Source organism: Phycomyces blakesleeanus (genome assembly GCF_001638985.1).
Source record: "Phycomyces blakesleeanus NRRL 1555(-) unplaced genomic scaffold PHYBLscaffold_13, whole genome shotgun sequence".
NCBI classification, from domain to species: domain Eukaryota; kingdom Fungi; phylum Mucoromycota; class Mucoromycetes; order Mucorales; family Phycomycetaceae; genus Phycomyces; species Phycomyces blakesleeanus.
Window position 1 is genome coordinate 125,284 of NW_017265146.1, and position 20,097 is coordinate 145,380.

The 20,097-nt window shown below is 36.6% G+C and overlaps 7 protein-coding genes across 7 annotated transcripts; 4 read left to right on the plus strand and 3 right to left on the minus strand.

Moving 5' to 3' along the window:
* Positions 1–353: 353 nt before the first annotated feature.
* On the minus strand, positions 354–2,297 carry PHYBLDRAFT_65686 (hypothetical protein; the record flags this gene model as incomplete). The annotated part of the gene is made up of 1 exon (XM_018441509.1): positions 354–2,297. One exon carries the CDS (start codon positions 2,295–2,297, stop codon positions 354–356), a length of 1,944 nt encoding a protein of 647 aa, XP_018290310.1.
* A 1,680-nt stretch (positions 2,298–3,977) lies between these two features.
* On the plus strand, positions 3,978–4,965 carry PHYBLDRAFT_169411 (hypothetical protein; the record flags this gene model as incomplete). Its single annotated transcript, XM_018436069.1, has 4 exons — positions 3,978–4,033; positions 4,088–4,179; positions 4,543–4,660; positions 4,860–4,965. 4 exons carry the CDS (start codon positions 3,978–3,980, stop codon positions 4,963–4,965), a joined length of 372 nt encoding a protein of 123 aa, XP_018290311.1.
* Positions 4,966–5,413: 448 nt separating this feature from the next.
* PHYBLDRAFT_146474 (hypothetical protein) lies at positions 5,414–7,324 on the plus strand (the record flags this gene model as incomplete). The annotated part of the gene is made up of 1 exon (XM_018431656.1): positions 5,414–7,324. The coding sequence occupies one exon, from the start codon at positions 5,414–5,416 to the stop codon at positions 7,322–7,324; it is 1,911 nt and encodes a 636-aa protein (XP_018290312.1).
* A 1,028-nt stretch (positions 7,325–8,352) lies between these two features.
* PHYBLDRAFT_65683 (hypothetical protein) lies at positions 8,353–10,085 on the minus strand (the record flags this gene model as incomplete). The annotated part of the gene is made up of 4 exons (XM_018441508.1): positions 8,353–8,532; positions 8,933–9,213; positions 9,415–9,492; positions 9,992–10,085. The coding sequence occupies 4 exons, from the start codon at positions 10,083–10,085 to the stop codon at positions 8,353–8,355; spliced, it is 633 nt and encodes a 210-aa protein (XP_018290313.1).
* Positions 10,086–10,666: 581 nt separating this feature from the next.
* Positions 10,667–11,002, plus strand: PHYBLDRAFT_146476 (hypothetical protein; the record flags this gene model as incomplete). The annotated part of the gene is made up of 1 exon (XM_018431657.1): positions 10,667–11,002. One exon carries the CDS (start codon positions 10,667–10,669, stop codon positions 11,000–11,002), a length of 336 nt encoding a protein of 111 aa, XP_018290314.1.
* Positions 11,003–11,164: 162 nt separating this feature from the next.
* On the minus strand, positions 11,165–12,866 carry PHYBLDRAFT_169414 (hypothetical protein; the record flags this gene model as incomplete). Its single annotated transcript, XM_018436070.1, has 7 exons — positions 11,165–11,246; positions 11,366–11,586; positions 11,617–11,772; positions 12,038–12,078; positions 12,108–12,208; positions 12,568–12,601; positions 12,689–12,866. 7 exons carry the CDS (start codon positions 12,864–12,866, stop codon positions 11,165–11,167), a joined length of 813 nt encoding a protein of 270 aa, XP_018290315.1.
* Positions 12,867–15,643: 2,777 nt separating this feature from the next.
* Positions 15,644–17,476, plus strand: PHYBLDRAFT_169415 (hypothetical protein; the record flags this gene model as incomplete). Its single annotated transcript, XM_018436071.1, has 3 exons — positions 15,644–15,799; positions 15,866–15,869; positions 17,238–17,476. 3 exons carry the CDS (start codon positions 15,644–15,646, stop codon positions 17,474–17,476), a joined length of 399 nt encoding a protein of 132 aa, XP_018290316.1.
* Between the last annotated feature and the right edge of the window lie 2,621 nt (positions 17,477–20,097).

Sequence of the window (20,097 nt, forward strand, 5' to 3'; positions counted from 1 at the left end):
GATTAACGTATAAAAGTTTATAGCTAGTCTATTATTTTCTATTAAATAAACTGTCTCAATTAAAATCAAAGTTCTGATAGAGGTAAAGACAATGTTCTGTGTATATATATATATCGCCACAGCTGTTTCTGTAAGTATCTCTTTGCAAAAATATGATGTATTAAAAAAATGTTAAAAATGGGGTATATTCAATATTGAATTTAATGATTCAAAGTTATTGGTTGTAAAATTAATCATATGTCACTTTTAAGAGGCTTTAAGAACTCAAGTATGTATTTGTATCCTTTGTCTTTTTCTGATTATTTGGTATCATAGATAGGTATATAATACAATAAGATAAGATGTGGTTAGTATTAATTCAAAGAAACGAACAGTCTTTGCCAAACGTAATCATCTGTAAACCACCCGCTTCCAATGGTGTACTCGGCTACATATCCACATTTTAGTGTAGCATAGCCGCGGAATAGATCTCCTTTCCAATCGCTTCTCTTCTTTCGTATATTATCAGCTGGTTTATATTGCTTCTTTAATGCTGTGCTTTCTCCATGGTTAAAATGATTGTAATAGTCGAGAGCTTTCTTGACTTCTGTCTCTGTGAGTACCCATGTCTGTGACATCCACCCTTCAACACCCTCATATTTGTGAGGAGTGTAAAACCAGGTAGCTTCTACGCCATTCTTTGGGTGTCCTTTACTTGACAACAAGGCATCAGATTGGGCTGCAAAAAATGGGAGTCGATACCATGAAGAAACTCTTCGTCTTCTGCGGTGCCTTGTATCATCTCTTAATTGCTGGTCAATGATTGGTCTAGAAAGGACCATAAAGTTTATATTATTGATGTCGCTGTGTATTTCAGAGATATTGAATCGCACGTTTCGGAGAAGAAGTACTTTGAAGCGAGTGTATGACATATCGACACAAAGATTACCAGTTGTGGAAGAAATAGATCCAGTGATTGAAGTATTAGTCAACTGCATATAATTTAGGCGTCTGCACCGGAAAGATATGTTGTTGAGTGTTTTAGAACTTGTTTTTATAAATGTAAGTTCCATCATTCGCAATCCATGTAAGGTAGTGGTTTTTGGTGCCTCTGGACTGATTATAAGAGAGCCCCCCGATAGCTTTAATCGCTTCAATGCTACACATCGATTCAACAGTATATCCATTTCAATAATAACGCAACGTATCCGAAGGTTCAAGTCAACTAGGTTAGGGCAGTAGTCAAGAGTAGCTGTGAGTACCCACAGACCACGAATATAATTGTATGTTCTGATGCAGACAGACTCGACAGATTTGGAAAATGGATTCACAGCTTCTTTGACAATGCTTTCAAATGTGCCTGGCGTGATTAAGCTTACGTGTACATCGTACTCTAAGCGTTTGATTGGAATATGGAATGGGCATAAGACATTCCAAAATAGGAGGTTCGGTTTTCCTTCGTGGCCTCCGATGACAGAGGTTATTGCCTTGAGATACTGGAATACAAATGAAATGCTTTCAAACCACGGTATCATAGAGCTCGGGCAGTCTTCTACAAGTCTGTCATTACCAAAGGACATCTTTCCAAGTGTGTGTATATTCGGATATTTAAGAGCGAAATAACAAAGCCAACGGTAGTCATGGTAAACGGCTTCGGGACCAAAGATTACTAGTCGATTTGCTGGTTTTACGTCTTGAATGAGATCCAAATCGTTTGATGATAGCGAGGCAAGAGTCATATTGACTGACAAGCTTTCGAGTCGTGGCAAATAATCGTGTATTGTCTCGAAATCATTCCATGTAAAGTACATCGAACCATTAACCCATCCCTGAGAAAGTCGTAGTTTTGTCAGACAAGGTAAGCAAGCAAATATATCGAGAAAAGGTTTTTCTGAGCTGTCAGAGTTCCATTTACTCAAGTGGATTGTTAGCTCAGTTAATTTTCCCCAAAGGTTCCAATTAGCAGTCGCGGCAAAGTTGTCATTGCTCAGGCCATTTTGTTCGATAGTCAAGGAATTTAAGCTTTGAAAATGTTGTTGAAAGGTGTGAAGTTCCCCATCACTTGCACGTAACTCTCCTTCAAGAAACAATGTTTTTACATGCTGTCCATTTCTGTGGTAGCTTTGGTATTCGTCAGTAGACTGGTCACATATCTTCTCCATCTTTTTTCGATTAAAAATTCGTAATTCACTCCACAAAGACTCTTGAAGGGGAGCTTGCCACGATTTACAAACAACTGTACATATATATTTGCGCTTGAATGAAAGAAAGCTGGCAATGTGGGAAATGATTTCGAATGGCAATTCAGATGCCAGCATGATGTAAAGAGCAATGAAAAAGTAAGTGCGTGAGTCTGCGTGAGTTCGAGTGTGTTTTTTTTACTAATAAAAAAAATGAAAAACAGAGTTGTTGTATTTTCTTTTCATTTGTGCGAACTCTGTGAGAGTTAACCAACCATACTGGGAGAGCGGCGCAGTTTATGATCTATGTGTGGATACACAACATTTAAAGACATTGTGCACTGAAGACGTACCGAGCATTCTTTTTTCCTTAAAAAAATAGGCTTCGGCTCGGTTACTGTTGAAGGCTGGTCGGTCTTGCTTTTGACTGTATCGAATGTACATTCACCTTTATACTCTTTGTGAAAACCAAGAAATCATTGAAGTCAGTGTTATACTACCCATAAATTAATATTGTCTTTGTTGGTCAGGTATTCTTTAAGGAACAGGTGGGCTACGTTTCACTTCTAGAGAGGGTAACACGCATCGTTACTTTCGGGTCGGTCAACCGTTAAAGCGCTTTTGCCCTTGGTTCAAAAAAAAAACAATTGATGTATATAGTTAATTTTTCATGCTCATCTTCACCATAAAACTCTTATATTCAAGCCTGCCCTTCCATTTAAAATCGACTTGCAATCATAATTAGATTCGTAATGAACAGTGTTCTCTCAATATTGTTTGACATATTTCACTTTGGTAGCTGTTGTTTTTGAGTTACGCAGCCCTTTTAGGTTTGTGCCTCTTGTCTATAAACTTAAATTAATCGAACAGAGTACTACCTTTTCTTTTGCTGATAAAACTTTGTATATGATACTTTGTAAAATGCGTTCAAATGCATTTTTTAATATGTAACTGTATTTTTTCATCCTCTCCATTAACTCACAAAGGAAGCAAGAGTAGCTGGATTAATGGGTGTCACTAAATGATCCTCACCGGCGGGTCGGCACCGACCCCGAAAATAAAAGTCACATATCCAGTAAAAAAAAATCGGCATATCCAATACCCACATCCAAATAAATAGAGAACCCGTTGTCGAGTGAAAATTCTAAATTTTCACTCACTCTTGCTACGCAGCGATTTAAATTCCAATGAAAAGATGTAAAATTTTACTGAGGGAGGCCATTTCATCACCAAGTTTTTATTAAGAATTGAGCTTGTTTCTTTACCTTCAAACATAAACATAATATAGTCAAGAGTCGTCTCTATATATCTACTTAAGAGAATAAGTCTTGGAAAGCCAAGTTTATTAAGATGTATCTCTCTTATGTTTGTCACAGTACTTATGTTTTCATCAACTGTGGTCGAGTTTCTCTTTTTTTTTGACTGGGTTTCACTAATAATTCTTTTTTAGTAGTCTTTGAAAATATCACATCCCAACGGGTTCTCTAATAAATGAATAAATAAATAATAATAGAGCTTGCTACCTGGATTTAAATACTGTATACCAAAAGTAGCAAAATTCTTATATATGTGTTTAAATTATTCATCGACTTAGAATAGGGATACGATGGTTGTGATGAGAGAGAAAAAACAACCATAATGACCTTGTTAACATACATTTTTACGAATAATTGGCCAATACAATATCTATATTAATATTTTCTTTATATATTATGTTTTGTTTCCAAGGTTTCACTGCTATTTAAGAAGATTTACGTTATATTTACTTGTATTTGAGCTTATTTTATTAAAATAAGCATATCCAAAGAACAACCTAATATGTTTACCGCTTCAATAATGCGCTTAAGAAAACATATACTTAAGATTCGTCATAAGTAAGGGTTTGCAGAGGTACGGAGAATATTTTAAATTATATAGCCAAATAACAGACACAGTTTAACACACGAGTTTACCCTTTTGATAATTGTATCCCAATCCTTTAGGACAGATACTCTGGACAAACAGTTGTGTAGAGGTCCGGGTACTCTTGTATTAGAGCAAGCTTATTTTTGGTAGTTTACTTGTATATTCTTTCTTTAGCTTTAATGTTATACCATGCAACCTTCTCGCAGTTGACTACTTGTCTTTTTCATATGGAGAAGTGTAACTTTTGAAGATTAACTTCCTTTTACTAGTTATGAGAGTGTTTTTGAGAGTAATGAAGATCATACTAGCTTGTATATAAGAGTGAAATAGGTGAAATAGAAGAAATTTAGCGAGAATTCGAAAGACAAATGTTCTTATTTACACTACACTCTTTGATGTGTTATGTTAATAATTGATATCATGTCCAATATAATGAGTTTTACAAAGAACTAATTTATATTTCCGATTGACATTACAGTACATGTTAGCCAAGGGCCTCCTTCTATATTTTATGCTATGGAATTTGAAAAACATGAGGTGAATATGTCTTCAAGAATCCAAAGGATAAGGTTCAGCTTTAAAGGCTTAGATAGCCGGTAAATCTTCAGCGGATAGCTTTAAAGGGAAATGAAACATCGGAGGTACAATATTTTCACAAATTTGGGAATTCATTTAGCCTACGCCTACGCCTACGCCGATGGTTTAACGGATTAGATAGCAAGCTCTCTAATACACTTGAGTGTATACCCCGGAAAACTTGCAATAATCTCACTAAAATCATATTTTTTTCTATAGTATAATGACTTTATCTAAGTTTCAGACCACAATGATAAATGAAAGAAAGCTTCTGGGTATCGCTCGTGCTTTTCATAGTATAATAGCTGATATTAGTATTACATAATGCACTTAATATGAGTGTATTATGCTTTTTCTTTTCTGTTTCAAATTTTGGTGATAATATAGAAAAAAATCTTTGGTATCAAAATTGGGTTATCAAATGAACTTCCCACGCTTTTCAGTAAAGCCTTGTGAGCTTCTTAGTCACTTTTAATTTTTCTATTGCAATAAAAACAGGCTATTTTAGATATTCAATTATGGCAATATGACCTGGTGTCCGTGAGTTTTGATACAATTGCATGCCTTATGAGAAATCTAAGAAAGAAATATTATGTAAATATATATGAGCTGATTGATATCGCACATATGAACTATACATTTATACGTTTTACATTTATTCATTCATATTATTTTTCCCCTTTACTAAGAAATTATTTATATATATATAATCTTGCCTTTGATTTTATAAAACTACGTGAGCCATTTTTTCTCTCTCTTTCTTTTTCTTCACCATGCTTGCTTCTCAACTTCCCTTTGAAATTCTTGCTCACATCGCAAGCTTCCTTTTGGTTAATGATAGAATACCATGCGTCCAGACCTGCAAATCATGGAAGACTCCCTTTGAAGAATCATTATGGGATACAGTCGAAATAAGTAGCCGATTAAAACTATTTGCTGTCTGTAGTTCGGCAAATCCTTCTCAGAACATTTATCAAAAGTACGGACATCTTGTACGAAAACTTGACCTCTATGGAAATTTTATCCTCAGCGACACTCAACTTTCAGTTATCCAACAACGTTTTCCAAATTTGCGCCACTTTAAGACCGGTAAAAAGAACATCAGCAAGACCAGCTTTGGCAGGACCGCAGACTGGAATTCTTGGACCTCCTTGACAAAACTGTGCGTCGACACAACTAGATTGGGATATTCTCATGCAGAAAAAAACGTTCTGGAAGTCCTATCCTGTCTTCCTTCTCTCACTGAGTTAGAACTCGAGCAATACAATTGGGAAAAGATTATGATCTTTGAGTTGAAAGATTTTGAGACGCTTCATATGTACCTACCACGAATAGAGCACCTGTCAATCCAACTCAAATTTGCATCACTCACTCCAGAGCACCTATCACAGATGGAAAAGGCAACCCCGGCAATAAGCTTAAAATCATTCAAACTTGGGTATGGCAGCCTAGATCTTCGATGGATCTGCTATTTTGCCCGAAAGTACCCCAATATTCGCTTACTCGAATGGGCTATTAATGATGATGAGGATCTTGAATACGAGCATGAGGATGAAACCATGCGACTTTTAACCAGTCTTCCATATGTCTTTCCGCATCTCAACACAGCGAGGATGTACAGTTCCGGAAATCCGGATCAACTACATCTTACATTTTGGAAGCTTCTCCGTCCGTTCAACGTACCTATCAAGGATTTGATCAACGAATTCTGCTACCACAAAGACGAAAAAGCCAGACTTGAAAGAAATATCACAGAATGTGTAAATGCGGTATCAGAAACAGTTGAAATATTCAATGTCATAGGCTATGATTTCAGAGATCCACAGATCATAAGCACCGGTTTCAACAATTGCTCTCGACTGGTCGATTTGAATATCCACGAATGCAACACCCATATTACTCTAAACAGCTTATTGGACCATTGTGTGTCTCTCAAAAGGCTAAGATTTTCTTTGGGATCTATATCCATCAAGCAAAAAAAAATTGATTACTCAATCACTCATGGATTGCGGATACTGGACGTTACTGGAGCAACTGTCGAGTCTGAAACGTTTAACTACCTATCGCTTAGATGCCGCCAGCTCAACTACATGCGTCTGAACGGTGTAAATGTTACCGGAATAGTCTATCAAGATACTGGGTGTCTCTGCCTTAATATGCCATACACAGATTTTAAGTTGTTGCATATACATTGTGTTCAATTTTATCAACAAAGTGTGAATAGCCTTCGAAATTCCAATCTCAATTTGGTTTCCCTTTCTCTTTCGTCCTCAGTTGCCCATAATGACCAAACGAAGATCAAGAACAGATCAACAGATATTCGATTATACAATAATATATACTCGAGATATTTAGCAAGTTCAATCTGGTTTCATACATTCTGCGAAGATCTAACAATCTATAGAGGAAGGTCTAAAGTGAGAATACTGGAAGAAGAAGAAGTCTCTTATGCTTATGATTATTATCATTCTGGTCACTTTCACGATAGTAAGAATACTGAAAGTAGTGAAGAAGTGTACAGATCAAACGAAGGAAATGTAGCTATGGATAAATGGCATCAAGACCTTCCAAGAGGCTATGCTGAGCTGAAATGTGAATATATAGCCAAATATGATCTGAGGCTTGAAAAAACCTACGATGACAGATTTTGGCAAAATGTATACAATGGTTTGACAAAATCGTAGACTCTTCCATTGTTTGTGTATAATTTTTCTTTAATAATTTTATTCTATAATTCTTGTATAGTAATAATAATAAAACATTACCTATCTTTATTTGCTACTTGCAAGAGAACTAATCCTTTGACTTGTAAAGAAAATTACATGATTCCATAGACCTAGCTTACAGGATGTCTAACACTGAAGATACTTCTTTTCGAACATGGCATCTGCACTTTACTGCTCTCACTCCCATGCCAGTTTTTCTCATGGGTGATTCAAAAATAATTTGAGACGTTGACCCAGTGTTCTTTTTAAACTGTTTTTATGGCTACAACGCAATCTAGCAATGTACCTTTTCTGACGGACAGTCGTAACCGACAAAGCGAGTAGTACTATCAAGATATCCTTATCTTTTATGAAATGACAAATTAGCTTCTTTGGTTATTATTTTTTCTTGTTTCGTGTCGTCCAGGACATTAGGTAAGTAAGATTGCTCCATTTTCAAGAACTTTCTTATGGGCTACTTTGAGCAGTCGATAAACTCTGTTTACCAAATGACTTGAGAATGTGGTCAAACTATATCTCCTGCCGAACGAAAAAGTATGTTATGACTCCATCTTTAAGCCTGTCAGTTTTTCTTCTTATAAAGGGCCATATCTGCTTTTCAATATATATATATATATGTGTGTGTATGGCTCTTGTATAAGTTTATTATATCAATGCCAATGCCAATGCCAATGCCAATGCCAATTCCAGTGCTAGCACTATTGGTGCCGTACAATAGCTACTTTTATATAAGCATATATTATGGTCTTCTTGATATTCATTAGTATTAATATTTTCTTAATTCATATTACATTATAGTATCAATAGTAAATCCAACGATTCTTATGTTACCGCAATTGTAAAATAGATATATTTCTCTCATAATAATAATAATAATAATAAAATAAATAATAAAATAAATAATATTTATATATATATTCTAATTTTTTATTTTATCTATCCTTCCTTCCTTCTGGTCCTGACCCTGATCCTGACCCTGATCCTAATCATATCCTTATCCATGACCCTGGCATTGGTCTTGATCTTGATACTGATCCTAATACTGATCCTGATCCTGATACTGATCCTGATACTGATCCTGATACTGATTCTGATACTGATCCTAATACTGATCCTAATACTGATCCTAATACTGATCCAGATTTCGGATTTTGTTTCTGTTTCTGCTAATCAAGTTAGTTGCCAGTAAGGTTAGTTCTCGTTGCTTGTTAGTAGGTTAGTTCCCGTTGCTTGTTAGTAAATTAGTAACTGTTGCTTGTTAGTAGATTAGTCTGTTGCTTGTTAGTAGATTGGAATCTGTTGCTTGTTAGTAGATTGGAATCTGTTGCTTCCTGTTGCTATAAGATATATAAAGCAGTTAATTGGAGTAACTTCTGCTTCTGCCGGGAGATGGTCTGGAGATTCTTCATCTTTTTTTTCCCGCTCTTGAGAAAAGAATATCCAGACCAAAAGCGCTGGGTTTTATGTTGTTGTTGTTGATGATGATGATGCTGCTGCTGATTATGCTGCTGCTGATGCTGATGCTGATGCTGCTGCTGATGCTGCTGATGCTGATGCTGGTGATACCACTACTGGATGTGGCACCTGGAAGACGGCGGCGTCCTCTTCTGGCTTTACTGCCTCACACTTTCTAGGGTGGAGGCACCCTGTGATGGCCAGGACCGCCTCTGCCTGGGTCTCCTGACTCAGAACCCGTCTGTAGAGGGCCTTTGACAATGGAAGGCCCGTCTTGCCCTTCTGGACGGGTTCCTCGTAATCAGCAAGGATCTGACGAAGGACGCGCTTTGGGACGCGTTCGTCTTCGTCAAAGTCCTCAGGGCAGCTCCGCTTCGTTCCAGTGGTTACCGCTAATGAAGAAAAGAAAAGGCATTTGTTAGATATATATATATAAATAAACACACAAATATGTATAAAGATAAGTAGTTACTTACCACCAACTGAAAGTACTTGCGCAGGTTTCTTTGGCGCCTACCCGAGATCCCCGTCTTCTTCACAACCGAGGGGAGACTTCTTGAACGGTTTGTTAACCGCCGTGCGCTTGTACACACGGCGGTACTCCATTGCCAACTCGGCAAGCTCCTCCAACTCATCCAACTTTCTCTTTGTACCTTTTGGTACAACTGGGGCTATATATGTATATATGTATATAAAGCTGTGATTAGGATTTTATCATTTATCTAATATTATATACATATATACACATAAATCAAGACTTATCCGAACAAACTTCATCTTCTTCAAAAGATGAAGGAACGTATGAAGAAGATGAAGAAGAGGAGGAGGGAGAGGATGGAAGAGGAGAAGAAAGAGAAGAAGAGGAGGAAGAGGAAGGAAGAGGAGAAGAAAGATAAGACGAGGAGGAGGAGGAGTAAGGAACGAATGAAGAAGAGGAGGAGAGAGAGAAAGAAGACGAGGAGGAGGAGGAAGAGAAAGAAGAGGAAGGTGAGCGAGAGAGAGAGGAGGGGGAGGGGGCATTCGAACGCTGGCGTGACTCCAGCGACGAAGCAGACGAACGAACGGAATAAGATGATGGGAGTGACGAGGCGGGGGAGGAAACGGAAAAAATGGTTGAAGGTGAGGGAGAGGGGGAAGGAGAGGGAGAGGGGGAAGGGGAAGGATTATAACCTCCCACGGATGGGAGGGGGGAGATTGTGCTAATGGATCTGTTGAAGATTCCATTGTCACTGTTGTTGCTGTTGAAGCTGTTGTTGTTGCTCATTGTATATAATCTGTGCAAAGAAAAGAAAAGAGAAAAAAAAAAGACTGCCATACATTTCCTTGTCCTTTTATTACTTTTTTTTTCTTTTTCTTGTTCTCTTGTTCTGTCTCTCTTTGGCTATCATTTTTCTGTATCAAAAAAAAATATTAATCACAGTATGTAGTAGTCTATTGGCAAGGGCTGTGTTGCAATTAGCATGTGAAGGCTAAAGGTGCTCTCCAGCGTCCTCAGTATATTATCTAAAAAATCTATGATCGTTTCAATTAACAAATATAGAAATTTCAGCTATTACTATAGTATTCTTGTGATAATAGGCAATAATAAATATTCAATATTCTGATGAAAAATGAGCATTTGTCTAAGCAAGCACATAGTATTTACTGAGCTGGATGAATTTGTGGAGAGATAATAGAGTAATACTAAGAGCAAAAGATACTAAATCCAGCCTTGAAAATAATAAGAGTAATTCTCATTGACAGTCCTATAAATACTTTAAGTTAAAACTGTTTTCTCTCATACAATTTCCTACAACCTTCTGCAATCTCTCACAATCTTTTTCTATTTTTTTTTATTTAACTACTATGAGCTCCTTTTATAATCATAACATACATAATTATAAAAACCAAGAAGGCAATCCCAGTGAGGAAGGCATCGTCCAAATGACAGTGGCTTCTAGAGTAGGCCGCCATACAAAATGTGGCAATACAATTATAAAGATGCTGCTTCGCCTAATCATAGAAGCAAAATTCCATGTCAAGCATGTTATTGGTGACAGTACAAGAAAGGCAAGCCTGGGGAGCAATCTTCATGCTGAGTTTTGTATCAACCCCAATATGATATGCTTTGCTGATACTTCTGCGGGACACCAGTTTTCTCTGAAATACAGGGACCTTAAATGTGTAAAAGAGAGATTCTAAACTGTCGACAAGGGATTCCACAAGGTTTTTGTTGATATACAAAGAACTGGATCTCGTTGCTCTCCTCCTCAAGAGAGGTTTCAATTTTTTGATGTCATAAAAGAGATAATGTTGTTGGACCCTAGTTTCTTCCCACCAATAATCATTAGTTTGTTAAGCATTTTAGTTGAGACAGATGCAGCCCCAGTAATATTCGTCTGGCAAAAAGATGGAATCACATATTCCAACACCTAGTTTTCTGGCCCTATTTTTGTCTCAGAAATTATAGATGAAAATAAACGCTGCATTTCCCCTGTGACAGCAGATCTGAAACCACTACACATCTCAGAAGGCAGTTTTGAGCCTAGTTCTTGGCTGTCTTACCAGTTCTCATTTCGTCTCCCTTCCACATCTGCGTCTGTATCTATGCCTGCACCATCATTATCACTCTCATCATCATTGACATCAGAGACCAAAAACACGAGATTGACACAGCTGGAGTTCCAGTCTGAATTCTTGAGAAGCTCTGAGAGAGAGACTGATATCTTTGATGAGGCTTTTATCTCTCCAAGTTCGTAGTTAGAGTAGGTAAAAGATGCCTTCGTCTGCTCAGTAGAGTGTCAATATATACTCACTGTGTCATTTTTGGAGGCACGTCGCTTGAACAGGGCATCAAGAGACAATAACGCAAGAGAAGACGTCCTCGCAAGAAAGCAGATTTCCAGTAACGATCTTCTCAGCAGAGAAATAATTGCAAGAGAAGAAAGAGAAGCAAAATGCAGATTATTAGCCTTTTTGAAAAAAAAAGTGCAGATACAATTACACAGTATCTTTCTGCTTCTTCTACTTCTCTTAATAATGCATCCGACTAATATTTTTCTCTTCTATGTCTTCTTCTCTTTATATACTATGAGCAACATATCTTAACTTGCTTCTCCTTTTTATACGCCTTCTTTATTTCTTTTATGCTATCAATAAAATACCCTAAATCGTTTTTCTTATCATGGTTATTTTTTAAAAAAAATATTGAATAAAAAATTAAAAGGTGTCTTTCACTTCATAGTGTTTAGCTCTTCCCTCAAAAGCAGTTTCAGTATCTATACGAAAGTTATTCATTTTAGCATACAGGCTCTCAAAATTCTCATCCTCATTCTCTGCGGATTGGTCTCATCTGCTCTTAATAGCTCTTCAAGATATTTTTTGCTGTTGCCAAAGATGATACACATGCTGTGCAAAATGCAACATTTGGTTACATCTTTTGTTATTGATTCTGGCTACATGAGAAAAAGATGCTTGAACATGAATCTCCATCTGGAGACAAGCAACTCAAAAGCATTTTCAATTCTAAATCGTGTTGCTGGTTATATATTATTGAACTTTTTCTCCTCTACCGTCATATCGTTCGCTCTACAATAAGAAATAAGACAATGCTTTAAGATAGGGAAAACAGAGTCTTTTTTAAATATATGTATGTTTAATTAGTTTTATTAGAGTATTTATATAATATAAATTATCTTCAACAATATATGATCTTGGATCACAGAACAGCTCTCTAGAGCTGTGAATTATATTTTAATATAACTTACTAGTCTTGAAGATAAATGTATTGTTTTTGGTTTCCTAAATACAAGAAAGTTTAGTAAGAGTAATTACATAAATATTGCTATATAATATTTATCGGCCAATCCAACTCTTATATCCGTAAACCTTTTTTGTAATCATATACAGCCACAAGAGCCATGGAGGCGCTGCTGCAACGATCCAACCAGCTGTTGCCAAATAAGAATGGCTTTTGGATTACAACTAGCTTTCTATCCATGGCGTCAATGCATTCATTAAGGTAGTGGTGTTCTGCTCGGACTGAAGGAACAGAAAATCCTTTCATAATTTTTTGGATTTCCTCAAGTTTTGCTGGCCATCTTATTGTTGCGTCCAAAAAGGATCAAATCATGACATTTACAAATCTATTAGTAAAGCAGCAGTATGATTCATGGCTAACCGTTAACAACTCTATTCTATAACCAAAGTGCATATTGCTCAGAGGCTTGATATTCAGGGTCTTGTCTGAGAACATTCACAATCATATTGAATTTCTCTCTATTTACTTGATAATGGGCCTGAAAGCTGTTGGAGCCAGTTCTATCATACAAGTAAAGGTGACAATATGTCTACCAATGGTTTATGTCTCCATTCAGGTTGTTTCAAATTCCACTTTTTTCTACAAAATGGACAGGGGAGCCCAGGTAACAAGCGTACTGAAAATTGTCTATGGTCCGGACATTCTGGGCTAACATTATTATGTTCTAAGCCTGAGAGAATAGTGTATATATAGTTACTGCTTACTTTCTAATCTGTATCATGTGAGATACTTCAAGCTCTAAAGAATTATATTTATCAAGGTCAAAATTAGAGTTACGTTAAAAAATGAGATAAAATATTTTCTGTATAGTTGCCAACTCATGCTCAGTACTTGTCTCATTTTCATCATCACTATCATTGTAAACATGATTACTGCTGTCAATGTAGCTGTTGATATTGGTGTTGTTACTCATTTTAAATATTGTGAAAGTAAGAGAGTAAAAGGTATAAAATATAAAATAACTAATATTTGATAGGTACATTAGTTATAAAATATATATTACTAAAATGCCACAAAAAAAACTCGATCATTTATAAAGACAAATTCAAATTTTCTTATTATTTTCAAGGCTGGATTTAGTATCTTTTGCTCTTAGTATTACTCTATTATCTCTCCACAAATTCATCCAGCTCAGTAAATACTATGTGCTTGCTTAGACAAATGCTCATTTTTCATCAGAATATTGAATATTTATTATTGCCTATTATCACAAGAATACTATAGTAATAGCTGAAATTTCTATATTTGTTAATTGAAACGATCATAGATTTTTTAGATAATATACTGAGGACGCTGGAGAGCACCTTTAGCCTTCACATGCTAATTGCAACACAGCCCTTGCCAATAGACTACTACATACTGTGATTAATATTTTTTTTTGATACAGAAAAATGATAGCCAAAGAGAGACAGAACAAGAGAACAAGAAAAAGAAAAAAAAAGTAATAAAAGGACAAGGAAATGTATGGCAGTCTTTTTTTTTTCTCTTTTCTTTTCTTTGCACAGATTATATACAATGAGCAACAACAACAGCTTCAACAGCAACAACAGTGACAATGGAATCTTCAACAGATCCATTAGCACAATCTCCCCCCTCCCATCCGTGGGAGGTTATAATCCTTCCCCTTCCCCCTCTCCCTCTCCTTCCCCCTCTCCCTCACCTTCAACCATTTTTTCCGTTTCCTCCCCCGCCTCGTCACTCCCATCATCTTATTCCGTTCGTTCGTCTGCTTCGTCGCTGGAGTCACGCCAGCGTTCGAATGCCCCCTCCCCCTCCTCTCTCTCTCGCTCACCTTCCTCTTCTTTCTCTCTCTCCTCCTCTTCTTCATTCGTTCCTTACTCCTCCTCCTCCTCGTCTTATCTTTCTTCTCCTCTTCCTTCCTCTTCCTCCTCTTCTTCTCTTTCTTCTCCTCTTCCATCCTCTCCCTCCTCCTCTTCTTCATCTTCTTCATACGTTCCTTCATCTTTTGAAGAAGATGAAGTTTGTTCGGGTAAGTCTTGATTTATGTGTATATATGTATATAATATTAGATAAATGATAAAATCCTAATCACAGCTTTATATACATATATACATATATAGCCCCAGTTGTACCAAAAAGTGTGGTAATCCAGACACTCGGCTGCTGGATTTATCACATATAAGAACATATTTATATTGGGATAGCTTAGTGGCTATTATTTTGTCAGAATTAATATATATATAAACGATTAAGTAATCAGGCCAATAATTATTACAGTTAGTACTGTAGATAATATCTTAAAGATTATTAAGATAATTATATCATACTACCGGGTAAACTGTGTCAGAGTTATATGGAGCTAATTTAGTAGAAAGTTTTAAACCTCTTGTGCAAAGAAAAAAGAATAGCTAACAGCTAAAGAAATACAATTTATAACTTGATTACATAATTGTAACACTGACATTAGTTAAGCAGTAAATAATATGTTCTTGCTTAGACAAATGCTCATTTTTCATCATAATATTAGATACTTATTATTGTCTATTATCACAATAATACTATAATAATAGCTGAAATTCTTATATTTGTTAATTGAAACGATTGTAGATTTTTTAGCTAATATACTGAGGACGCTGGGGAGCATCTTAAAGCAGTTTGTTTTCTTTTGTTGCTTAGTTACACTATCCCTGGAACACTTTTTTTATATACTTTTGCAATGTTTTATAAATCAACATTAATATAGTCTCCACCGAATAACTCTATCTAAAGCTATATAACTTTAATAATATATATATATATATATATATATATATATACTTTACTTTATCTATTTCTTTTCAGTAAATGTATCACAGTTTTTAGTGCTGTATCTTAATGACAAATATTTGACGCATTATGCTTGTCAGAACTAGCCATTAATGATGTGGGTATATCAGCATTTAAGTTCTCTAATTTAAAGGCTTCCATTGGTTTATGGTTGGTTATCATTTAGACAATAAGATATAATAAAAAGTATCAACTCTTTGACCCATTAAAGCCCTTTTTTATTTAAATTCAATAACATGTCTACCCAATCTTTTGTCTCCCGTCAAACTTCAAACCGTGTCAATAATGCTGCCCGTGAAGCCGCTGTTATAACATTAACTTTATTTACAAGAGAAAATGAGAAGCCTATCTACACCAGAAAGTCTTATGTGAGCAAACAGAAATTATTTGAAGTATGTTAAAAAGCTTTGATATTTAATTATAAATAACTAATTGTTAAATAATAAAAATACATACAGTGCCGTAGGTTGGGAAAGTACACACTTTGAATTCCCGACTTTTTTTTTAATAAAAAAATGTCCATCTCTTGTTTTGTTTTCTCTTTCACACCCTTTATTTCTCATTTAATTTTAACCATGTCTTCCAAAAACATTTCTGAAGCTCGTATGCTTGAAAGAGAGATTTTAAGCAAAAAGAACGGCGTAATTATTGGATCTTTTAAATCTGGAGAAAAAGTACCAGTCATCTGTGAGACGCATGGAGTATCACGACGAACTGTCTACAATTTAGTCAAAAAATATGATGAAAGAGGGACTGCAGTTACACCAAAGCAAAAGGGACCTTCCAGGATATTTACTGAAAGAGATCTGCGTGTTTTGCGTCGCGAAATAGTGAAAGACAGGTCCGCCAACCTGGACACCCTAATTCAGACTATGTCAATCACCTTGCATCGGACTGTTTGTAAGGATACCTTGCGTGATGCTATTAAAAGACTTAATATGAAGTCATGTATGGCTGTACACAAGCCTTGGCTTACTGATAAGCATCGAAAGAACCGCATGGCATTTACTCGCCATGTCCAAAAAGTCAACCAGAGCTGGGAACGCGTAATTTGGAGTGATGAGTCATCATTTATGCTGCTTCCTATGTGCAAAAGTGTACGAATCTGGCGTCTGGCATCAGAAAAATACAGATATGACTGTATAAGACCAATGATTCAAGGCGGAGGAGGATCAGTAATGATTTGGGGATGTATTTGGTCTGGTGGAGTTGGCCCCCTAGAAATCGTGCATGGCAGCCAGAATCAATGGAGTTATAAGAACATCCTGGAAAAAAGGCTGGTTCCCTTCAAACGTCGCCTGGAGCAAGCACACAATGATAGTTTTATTTTCCAGCAAGATAACGCCCCTTGTCATAGAACAAAAATGATAGAAGAGTACCAAACAGCTGCCAATTTGGAGGTAATGAAGTGGCCTGCGCGCAGTCCCGATCTCAGCCCAATTGAGAATATGTGGGCATATCTTGGGAAGCAGGTGAGGGCTAGAAGACCTCACCCAAAGAATCTTACCCAATTGAAGAGGTTTTTACAAGAGGAATGGAGAAAAATACCAGCCTCTGTGTGTGCGACCCATTGCAACTCAATGCCAAAGAGGCTACATGCTCTCAAGAAGAGTAAAGGATTGTATACAAAATATTAAAATATACTTTTAAAACCAATTTTTATAGAAGAGAAGACTTCAAGCTTTCTTGTGTGTTATTTTGACAGTGTGTTATAAGTGTAAAAATGGAAAAACATAGATGGTAGCATTTGTATAAGCATTTTCATTTTTTCGGAACTTAAATCTGTGCACTTTACTAACCTACGGCACTGTATGTAGGATTTTTGTATAGAGAATAACTATGAGAACGGATATCTCGTTATAGAGGCAAAGTTGCTCAGATTTCTGGACGAAGTAGTAGTCTCTCGTGGGAATCTAAAGAAAGGCCCCAATCCTGATGGTACATTTCAAGAACTCAAAATGGAGCCAATTTTGCAATACATCAAGGCAGTTGTAGATCTTTACGCATCTCAAGCTTCGAGAAACCTTTCGAGTGAGCCGAGTGTTCGAGGGAAGGCATTGCAAGCCTGATTAAAATCAAGACTGTACGGAGAAAGACAGAGACATCGTCAAAGCTACCATGACCACGCTCTTCATAGCTCCCAAGATGGATATTCCCCAGATGAGCTCATCAAAGTCGTGATGTGTTACTTTAGCAAAGAGAAATAAAGTTCTTTCCTAGACAGAATGGTGTTTTTATTACAGTATATGATGATACTTCGTGGAGAGACTACCCGGAACATGAATCTGGCGGATCTTTTCCCTCTTGAATCCAAAGATGAAGACTATTCTGAGTGCCCTGTTTTGGTTGTGCGCATTGGCCACGGAAAAACAACAAAATTTGGCACTGTTCAACACGCTGGTACAATCAGACATCGCGACTATCGGGTGTGTGCATTTGGTGTTTTAGCGATGTACTTTTCTTATTGCTGGCAGATTTCTAACAAACTTTTTCCATGTTTTACGACCAACAAGGTCTGGTACGATCTGAAAGTGGCTAAAGGAGTCCACCGAGATAAAGCATTGACGTACAGCACCCAGTTGAATTCAACAAACCGTGTCTTTAAAGTATGTAACATTACTAGTAGCAAAAAGACACACGCAGGTCGCAGCAGTGGTGCTCGTCATGCAGAGATTGATGGAGCAACAGAGGACCAACTGCAAAGACACGGTCGATGGAATATGCAAAGTATGGAAACATGCTATCTTACCTCTCTCCCCCGAAGGTCGATTCGTATAATTAATGACTTCTCTGAAGAAAAGAGTCAATTCTGGATACCAAGAGCAAATGTCTGTCCAACCGAAAGTCTTCAGAAAAAGGTTTTTCCAAGAGTAGATGAGCTTTTACAACAAGTTGGGGAAGGCATAATCTGTGAGAAGTCAATATCCGCCCAAGATTTTCTCCGGGTATTAAAGAACATGCCCAAAATTATTTTGCAAGATGTAGTTATGTTCCGGGCCGAGCATAAAGCCAGCCCATTCTTCAACCATAGCTTGTTCAGTGACCCCGAGTTCCTTTCCTTCGAAAATGCTATGCATGCTGCCTGTCAGATTGCTCAAGAACCCGAAGACATTCTTTTACAAAGGGCCGTTTCAGTGCTATCAAGACAGCTACAGAGCTTAGGTGCCAAAATAGACAGTAAGCAAACAATCCTCTAAACGAGTTTGTTGCAGAAACAAGACTGCCAACCAAATGGAGGACATAACTGTCACCCATGTAAAGAAATGCGAGAGGACATGCAGCGGTTACGTGAAACATACTATTTTTTTTTTGGTTCCGGAAATAGACCACAACAACGATTCCAGCCGTACCCATCTCCTAACACTGCTCAACAACAAGAAACAGCTTCACCGTATACATTAAATCGAAGCATAAACTCGGTTCCTGATCTGTGGCGTGAATGGTCAATTGGACTGCACTCTGATGGCCCTTCTGTTATGGAGCTTGCCAGAAAAAAAGGTTTATCGGGAGAAGAGATGTAAAAGGTATTACTTTGACATAATTAAATTATTATTATTATTTTACTAATATCTTGTACAGAACCCCAGTTTTACTCTCGAATACTTGTAATAATAAATAAAGTATTAGATGTAGAAAAAGAATACCGATGCTCAATTGAAGAGGCCGTAAATATTGTCGAAAGACAAAGAACTGCTAACGGCTGGTCCCTTAGCAAACTCTCCATTAAACTAAAAAAAAACAATAAAATCATATATATATATATTAAAAAAAAATTGCTAGTGCAGTTGCATTTGTTTCAAATCTTATTTCAATTTTCTTTGTCCGGTGCCCGGTATTTTATTTCTATCACAAAAATCACATTAAAAGCCCGTGATATAGTTGTGACGCCGCAAAACTATACCAAAGATACCCACTCAGTATTTTGAAGCACCTGGTGTATGCTTACTTTGATTTTTTTTTTACTTTTATTTTATGTTCCTGAGGGTGTGCATACAGCAATTGTAACAGCTTTCAGTATCGTGATAACCAACTCAGATGAAAATCTTCCGGAAAGTTACAAACATGCTGGTAGAACGCTAACAGGACATGCTAAAGGGATCAAATCGAACAATTAGGCGTGCTGTCATTTGAAATTACTTTTTTTTGAGGTGAGGGTCATACTTTGATATTTGGTAAATGTTTCAAAAAAAACGCTAATCTTATGGGACCAACATTTTCTGGTGGGACACGACGTTTGTATTTAACCAGGCTATGCTTTTGGCCCTGTGTCTTTCTTTAATCCTTCAGGGCAGAATGATGTGTCCTGAGATTCATACAATAGATAGCTTGTTAATAGAGTCGAACTTCTTCTTGCCAAAATTAGCAGTAGTTTATTTTCGCCGCGGGAGTTATTTCATTGACTTAGGACTAGGGTATGATTGTGGCAATTATTTGTCCACTTTTTTCATAAATTATTTGGATATTATTAGAAATTTATACTGAAAATATACATTAATTTGTCAGATTAATGTCAGAAGATTTATAAAGAAGTATAAGTGTTCTCTGTTGTTATTGAGCTTTTCCGTGCTCTTTTTGAGTGTATTTATGAATTATATCTACAGTAAAGAGGTTAATTTTATTAGAGCTGCCTTATGCATATTTCAATACCATCAATAATATATAAAGTGGATTAAACATCGATTTTATGTCT